We start from the raw sequence: 8,505 nt of genomic DNA on the forward strand, positions 1-8,505 counted from the left end.
ATCGACTTAAGCATTATGAAGAAGGGGTGCCAAAGGACAACAACGTATGCAAGAATGTAATCTTGGGGGCAGCCACTACAATGTAGAGTGGGAAGAAGTCTAGGTCATAACTCCTCAAAAAGAAGCTCTTACGGGAGGCAATTCGCGGTTTGAGTTTTCATTCTCATTCATGTTATTTGTTTTGATTTTCGTATTTTGTTTCTTTTTAGCTTGTGTTTATAAAGATTTTCTCTTTTTTGTCATTTTTTCACTGATTGTTGATGTAATGGCAAGCAACACACAAGTGTGGGGTGTGGTATTTTTGTTTGAATTTTTTTTTTCTGTGCACAGTAGGCACGACGTGGAGGAGCTGTTCCCACACCGTGGTCTAGAAGCAGTTTCCAATAATCGTGATTTTCAAATCCTTTTAGGATGTGTCCTACATATATTGAAAGTTTCCTATTAATGAAATTTGTTTAAACATCCAGTTTGTCATATCTTCTATCAAAGAAAGCAACAATGGTAACAAATTACCAAATAACGGTGTGGTAGTACTTCACCATGACGTGGGGCCAAATTTTACATTGTGAATAGTTTTTAACCGTAAAGCCGAAATTGAATAACTTTTTACCAAAAACACACCCCACGTCGTTACTCTCTCTCTCTCTCTCTCTTGATAAAGTTCATGACTCGGGGAATTTCACATTTTGCCTAGGAAGGAGGAGAAAAGAGTGTAGCTTAATGGATCTAGTATGACGATTATACCTTTACAATAGATTTGAGGCCATGATTGAGGGGTTTGCTTTTTTTTTTTCTGGATCATTGCGACAAGAACTTTCCCTAAGGTGTTACATATTTCGAGCCATGGACCTCAATATAAATGGAGACAATACACCAAGCACTGCTTCCGAATGCCTCATTCAGTCACCAATTCAAAAAGTTTATTCACCGACTCATCACGTTCTCCATAAATCAAAAAAGGAGGGAGATTGTGTGCCTAGCCTCGATGTCTTCTTATTGTGGTGTTGTTAGGGCCAAAATCCTTGAACCTTTCCAGGATCCCGAATCTCAAAGATATATGAGGATCCGCAAACCTATCCATGATCCCGGATCTTAAAGGAGTCTAAGGATCCCGAACATACATCAGGATCCTGAACATCACCATTATTATTTCCTACCAATTTTAACGACTATATTTCTTGTTTATTTCTCATATGTGTAGAAATGGTCAGCATAAGGCTCATTATCAATGAAGAAACGTTCCAACCAAGCTTAAAACCTAGGAATACCAAGTCAATCCATGTTACAAATACCAGTTCAACAAGATCCCAGAAATATCAGACTTTTAGTTACATAACCTAGACTATAAATACACTTGTAAATGACACACAACGGGCACAATCTTAATACACCTTAAACACCTTAAGCTACTGAAACACTTGTATTCGTATATTCATCATTTTTCTATAATTTTCATCCGAATTAGTAAAATCAAACAACGCAGGTGATTATTATCACCTCCCAATGTTTTCTGTCGGAGATCCTCTCAAGTATCAAGGGCTTTCCTTGTAAACCACTTGTGCAACATTGTTCTAATTTCCTTAATCATTTCAACCACAACACCACAACCTCTCATACAATTTGGTTGATCTTCATTTAGTTGATTTTTTACCAAAACAATTTGGATACCCACCGTGGGGATGTGGTGTTCATAATCGTTCGAGAATCATGTCTACAGAACCAACTTTATCTTCTTCCTCTTTTCCTCCTATTTCCTCAATGAATCTTCCACCACCTCCAAGCAAACCTCCTGGTCAGAGGAAAACTCTAGATTCCTCTAGAAACAACACCTCTCTGATCATCAGCCATGGGAATCTAGGATCTCTGGGATTCAAGGATCCTCCTGTTATGTTCTTTAACAGCGAACTCTTCTCCATGGTGAAGATGGTAAATCAACATCTGAATAAATAACACCTTTGATTTTGCAACCGAGGATCCTCGATTTTGACAGCGCAATATCCCTAGGGAATCGTAGAGATACTACAACTTCGACACCTATTAATGCTTCAACTTGGGTAGTAGTCCTAAATAATCAAACCCTTGTGATGCAGGATCCTAACGAAACCTTCGCTACCCTTAAAAACCAAGAAAGTGGCATTTTACTAAATAATAATGCATTTAATACTAACTCTGAGGATCTTGATGCACGTATAAGTCCTATCATTGCTAGGGAACTTCAATAACTGATATAGATGATCTCGAAAATACCAGGAATAATCCAACCTATACCAGAAGCATCCCCTGTAAGCCACATGATCTTGATATTTGCTCCTGCGATAGCCAATACTGAAGTTCCAAAACGATTCTAAACTTCCCGCATGAAGCCCTACATTGGAACTACGGATCCTGATGAACATGTAACACAATACAGGGAAAGTATGGAGATCGTTCCCATCCCATTACACCTAAAAAAAGATTGTTTATGCAAGGGTTTTGGTTCAACCCTCATAGGATCAACCTTGGAATGGCTCCGTAATGTTCCTCCTTATTCCATTACCTCTTTCTTGTTGCAGGACATTCGAAAGGATCACTACTGATCTTTATCGAGTAGTTCAGGATCCTATAAATCCTATAAGATCCTAAAAATCAGAACCACGTTCCTTGTAGAAGGTTTGGCAAGGAAGCAAAAAAAATCTTATAAGATCCTATAAATCATTAGAAAGGATCACTATTGATCTTTATTGAGTAGTCCAAGACATTCTTGTAGAAGGTTTGGCAAGGAAGTGCTAAACATTCCTATTATCGACATGGCCACTTCCATGGAGGCCTTTAAGATCGTATAAATGAAAACAACGTTCCAAACCTGATCATTATAGGGTTAATGCCCTTGACGATGAAGGAGAAGATGATGAATTCCCCAGGAGCACTGACTATTATTTTTCTATGGATGTTTCAGGATTAATCTATGTAATGAAGGATCTTGGAAAAAAAGCAAGGTGGCCAAGGAAATGAGACAAATCAAGTGGTTGGAAGTACATGTCTAAATGGTGTGCATACCATGATGATTTTGGCCACATTAGTGAGGATTGCATAGCACTCATAGAGGACATTAGCTCTCTCCTAAGCAAAGGACATCTTAAAGAGTTCCTAGGAAGACGAAAAGAAAGATTGAACGAAAAGGAGCAGGATCCTGTGAAGATCCTGGAAAAACCAGGCGATAAAGAAATAACCTTCGATGAACAAGATATCCAGGATCCTCATCATGATGAATTGGTGATAACTCTCTACATCGCCAATCACTTGGCCAGAAGGATCATGGTAAACGGCGGATCCTCGATGAAAATCATAATCTTAGATGCTCTGACTAGAAATTAACATCCCAAAATCCGAGATAATCAAGAGATCTTTAGTACTAATAGGATTTAGCGGCGAAACAAAGCATACTATTGTAGAGATCAAGATACCCGTCTACATTGAAGAGGTAAGTTCTATGCAACGCTTTTTTGTTATTGATGCTTTGTTTTCCTACGATGTTATATTAGGTAGCCCCTAGATCCATGACATAAAAGTGGTTCCATCGATGTATAGTCAATGCGTCAAGAAGCCTTCCTCAGCACCATGAAAAGCATAGCAATTAAAGCAGGCGGCACGATACATACTAGAAGAAAATGAGCAAGATATAAAAGAAGTGCCCCTAGACCTTAAGGGTCCTGAAGTCAAAGTACTCATAGGATCCTCAATGCCAAAAGACATCGAAAAGGACCTAGTTACATTCCTAAAAGAAAGAAGGAAAACCTTCACATGGAAACACGAAGACATGACATGTATAGAAAAGAATATTATAACTCATAAACTTAACATTGATCCTTATTTCAGCCTCGTACATCAAAAAAGAAGGAAGTTTGCGCCCGAAAGGAACGTGATCATTAAATATGAACTGGAAAAACTTCTCAAAACAGGGGTGATCAAGGAAGGCAAGTTCCCAAGGTGACTAGCCAATGTGGTTGTAGTGCAGAAGAAGAATAGTAAATGGTGAGTGTGTGTGTGGACTACATGGGTCTTAACAAGGCGTGTCCTAAGGATCCATTCCCTTTGCCACACATAGAATCAAGGATAGATGACACAACATGCCATGAACTATTAACATTCATAGCTCCCACATGAATATATTGTACGGTTCCAACAATTTCAAATGGAACCATCTGATCAAGAGGATACCGCCTTCATAAATCCCACATGAATATATTGTTATTCTTTTATGCCATTTTGGCCTTAAAAATGTAAGTGCAACATATCAAAGACTAGTGAATCAAATGTTAATGGACAAACTTAGGGACACCATGGAAGTCTATATAGATGGCATGGTGGTCAAGTCCAAAAATGTTGAAGATCACCTTAGGGATCTTGAAGAAACCTTCAATATACTCGATGAATACAACATGAAGCTGAACCCATCCAAATGTCACATTGGAATGAAGCGAGTCATGGCCGAGGATATTCAAATGGGGAAGCACTCCTCCTATATCTTTCAGTATCTTCGAATGGGCGAGTAAAGGGTGTTGGCTCTTCAAAAGATTTTGATCAAGGTAAAGTGGTAGGGAAGGTGATATGAACTCAACTTTCGACATCACTTCCTGTTTCGCTAAAAACCACTTCTACAACAATGACATCGAGACCAATAATGAAAGGCATTGTTATTGGAGAAAGTGTTGGGGAATCAAGTTCAAGTTCGAAACCACCTCCTGGAAAAGATGATAAGGGTGGCAAAGGGAAGGCCGTTGAAATTACTCCTTATGAAGAAGAGAAAAGAAAAATATGTAGAGGGAAATGGAAAAACAACGACATATTAACAACATTCTGAGACAACGACAACGTGATCCACCAGGTGTAAAAAAGGGTGATCCCAGTAAATATTGGTGTTACGAAACAATTGAACAAGTCGTTTCATCAGGGAAGATGCATGATTTTGGAAAACTTCCAAAGAAAAGTTATGAGATTTAAAACTCTGAATTTAATCAACTGGATTTTCCAATAAATCACATGATGTTTGTGTCTGCTCAGTATTAGCTGGTTGATCAATTCGAAGACAAAAATGAGTATAATAGATTAAAGATGAGATTGCATGCAGTTTTGGGGAAGAAGGAAGAGGAAGTTTGGTCTGTAGTCAATATTTTCAAAGTTTTGAACATTTCAAGAAAGGGTTTGTTTGAAGGGTTACTGCAGAACTTTTGCTATTATGTGGTCAGAGCAAATAATGTAGCTTGTGACTTCACGATTGTAGGCTTCCCTGTTATGAGCTTGAATGACCTTAGAATGTGACAAAGATACTAAGTACTGCCGATGTGTCGAAGCTTCAAGAAAATAACAAAGATGATTTCTTGATAGGGTTTGCTCATATCAAAGTATTCATAGATAACTACTATGATTGCTTGGCAGTGACTGATATCGAGCTTGCAATGGCGGTGAATTGAACTTCGAAGGTTCCTCAGTCAATTCTTAAAGGGCAGATTAATCTCAAGGACTATGTTGATGGGGAGATTCTACACAAACCTTTGGGAGTTGTTTTTCTTGGAAAGAACAAGAATGGGAAGATGAATAAATTTTTGTTCCAAGTTTGTGATGTGGAGAGGTACACGAACTCTCAATATACAAGTCTTTTAGTTCGTCTTAGCAATTTCAAGAAGAATAATAATATAGAAGATAAAGCTGAGATTCGAAAGACGATTATTTGGTATATGGAGCTTCGTCGGACACTTCACCAGACCATAAAGATGATGGAATAAGCTCGACACTTCTCACTAAGGGGGAGATTGTAAGGTTCGACATATCTAGTGAGGTTTCAAAGTACGTTTAGGTATGGTTCATGTCGATGTCGAAGTCAGGTACTTCGAATGTATGTATTATGTAAGGCAGTTTTAGAGGTTGAAGCGTAAATGTTTAGCCCTTACGTATTTTTTGTATGTGTATGTATCACACTATAAATAGGGTAAGTATAAGAGTCAAGAGTGGATTTTTAGCTTTTGAGCTTTTGTGCTTTACTCTCTTGTGTTCTTTTGTAATTGTTCAGGCGCAATCAATGAGCCAAACATAATTTATTTACGTCTGTGTTCTTAACGCTTTCTGTTCTTGATTTCGTTCTTAATACTCGATTCAAACATACTACAAGATGTTCTTTCCAATAATTTTGATAGTGAACAACATCCTATTTAATATGTAAGTAAAAGTCTCTTGGATCCTGAAACCAGGTACACTCATCTTGAAAAACTAATACTTGCATTGGTAAGTGCTTCCACAAAATTAAGACACTATTTGAAACACATATTAACATGTGAGAACTAATTACCCCATCAAGAAAGTTATGTGAAAACCAGAGATGTTAGGTAGCATGGAAAATTGGTCCGTGAAGATAAGCACATATGACATCGAATATGAACCAATATCATCAATAAAGTCACAAGCACTAGCAAAATTTGTGGCTGATTTCAATGATGATCTACAACCTGAAGCAGAGTTGGAAAACAAGGAAATCCAAACAGAAGAAAGCACGGGAAGATAGATGTTCTTCACTGATCGATCCTCAAACTTTAGAGGAACAATCCTAGGGATCATACTAAAATCGCCACAGGGGGACGTCATACCCCAAACATTCAGCTGTGAATTCGAAGCAACCAACAACGAAACTGAATACGAATCATTGATCATGGGATTACAGCTAGCCAAGGATCTTCAAATCCAGGATCTTCAGGTACTCGTTGTCTCCTTATTATTAACTAATCATTTTCATGCATCCTATGTGGTAAAAGGCGGAATACTAGAACTATACCTCCAAATCTTCAAAAACATGGCCTTCGAATTCGAAGCGTTCAGACTAAGCCAAGTTCCCAAAGAAGAAAATGTTAAGGAAGTCACACTAGCCAACCTAGGATCTTCCCTTAGGATCCCGCCAGAAGCCAGGATCCCTATAACCCATATATTGATCCCAGTGATACAAGATCCCTCCAACAAACCAGATGATCCCAATCACCATGACCAAACAACCAATATGGCAATAATCGAGGATCCTGGCCCTAAACACTTCCTCAGGATCCTACTCGTCATGATCCGAACATATAGGATCCTTTGCAGTACTACAAATCTTAGATCCATCCCATTGTAGAATATCTCCAAAATAGCACGATTCCAAATGAACAGAAAGTAACAGAGCATTCAAGATGACGGTCTCAGGATTTTTGATGATCCTAGGAAGACTATATAAGAAGTCCATGGCAGGCCTATACCTTAGATGCTTAGAAGATCACGAAGTCGCAAATGTCCTAAAAGATATACACGAAGGAGATTGTGTCAACAACACCGGGGGAAGATCCTTACGCTCCAAAGCGTTAAGTATGGGGTATTATTGGCCAACAACGAAAAAGGATACTTTCTTGCATGCCCAAAGATGTGATGCTTGTCAAAGACATAACAACATCCTTCATCAACCAACATAATCGTTGAACCCATTCATTTCCCTTTGGCCATTCATGAAATGGGGAATGAATACAGATGGAAAGTTACCAAAAGCTCTTGGTGGAAAGGTGTTCATGTTTGTAATGAAATACTACTTCTTGAAGTTGATAGAGGTTGAATCTTTGTTCAAGTATAGGACAAGGAATTAGTCTATTTTATCAAACGTAATATCCTGACCAGGTTCGGGATCCCTGTTGAGATCATATGCAACAATGGATCCAAATTAATAAGCAAAAGGACTAGAGAATTTTGCGTGAGTTGGGGATTAAAATGATAATGTCCACTCCTGTTCATACTCAAGATAATGGTCAAGGTGAATCTAGTAATAAGGTCATAGTCAACAATTTAAAGAATGGATTATGTGAGAAGAAAGGAAGATGGGCAGAGGAACTTCCTTTCGTCCTATGGTTAGATAGGAGCACTTCAAAAATGGCCACTGGCCAAAATCCATACTTCTTGGTGTTTGGAACGGAGGTCGTGATCCCTACTAAACTAGTAATCCCAACGACAAGATATCAATTGCAGGATCAAGAGAACAATGATAGGTTCCTAGCCCATGATCTTGACACTATCGATGAAATCAGGGATCTTGTCAGAATCCACATTGTTGTTCATCAATAGAGGATCACTAAAGCATATAACAAGAACATCAAAGCGAGCAGGTTCTAGATAGGTGACTTGGTACTTTGTAAAACGTTCCAAAATACCAAGGATCCCAATGCATGAAAATTGGCACCAAAATGGGAATGACCATATCTCATTGATTCAGAAGCATGAACGGGGCATATTGGCTAGCTACACTTGAAGGGAACATCTTTCCAAGATCCTAGAATTTCATCCATCTAAAAGCACATTGCATGTAAGTTGTATTAATCATTTTCAAAAAAACTTAAGGTACACTCTCTCTACCCTCTACTTTTATCTAATTATTTTATTCTTATAAAAACCATTACTAACTTACAAATGATCTAGTAGCACCAGCATCAAACAAAACCATAAATGGCATATCATTAACAAAAA

At 38.2% G+C, this 8,505-nt stretch overlaps 1 protein-coding gene across 1 annotated transcript; it reads left to right on the forward strand.

Moving 5' to 3' along the window:
- Positions 1-7,761: 7,761 nt before the first annotated feature.
- LOC145111958 (uncharacterized) lies at positions 7,762-8,106 on the forward strand. Its single transcript, XM_079048190.1, has one exon. The coding sequence runs from the start codon at positions 7,762-7,764 to the stop codon at positions 8,104-8,106; it is 345 nt and encodes a 114-aa protein (XP_078904316.1).
- The last annotated feature ends 399 nt before the right edge of the window (positions 8,107-8,505 follow it).

This window comes from Lactuca virosa, chromosome 5, assembly GCF_052849685.1.
Source record: "Lactuca virosa cultivar CGN04683 chromosome 5, Lactuca_virosa_CGN04683_v6, whole genome shotgun sequence".
In the NCBI taxonomy this organism is placed as follows: domain Eukaryota; kingdom Viridiplantae; phylum Streptophyta; class Magnoliopsida; order Asterales; family Asteraceae; genus Lactuca; species Lactuca virosa.

What these genes read in the sequence shown, in the direction of transcription:
- LOC145111958 (XM_079048190.1), top strand. Translation starts at nt 7,762, where the DNA reads ATGTCCACTCCTGTTCATACTCAAGATAATGGTCAAGGTGAATCTAGT.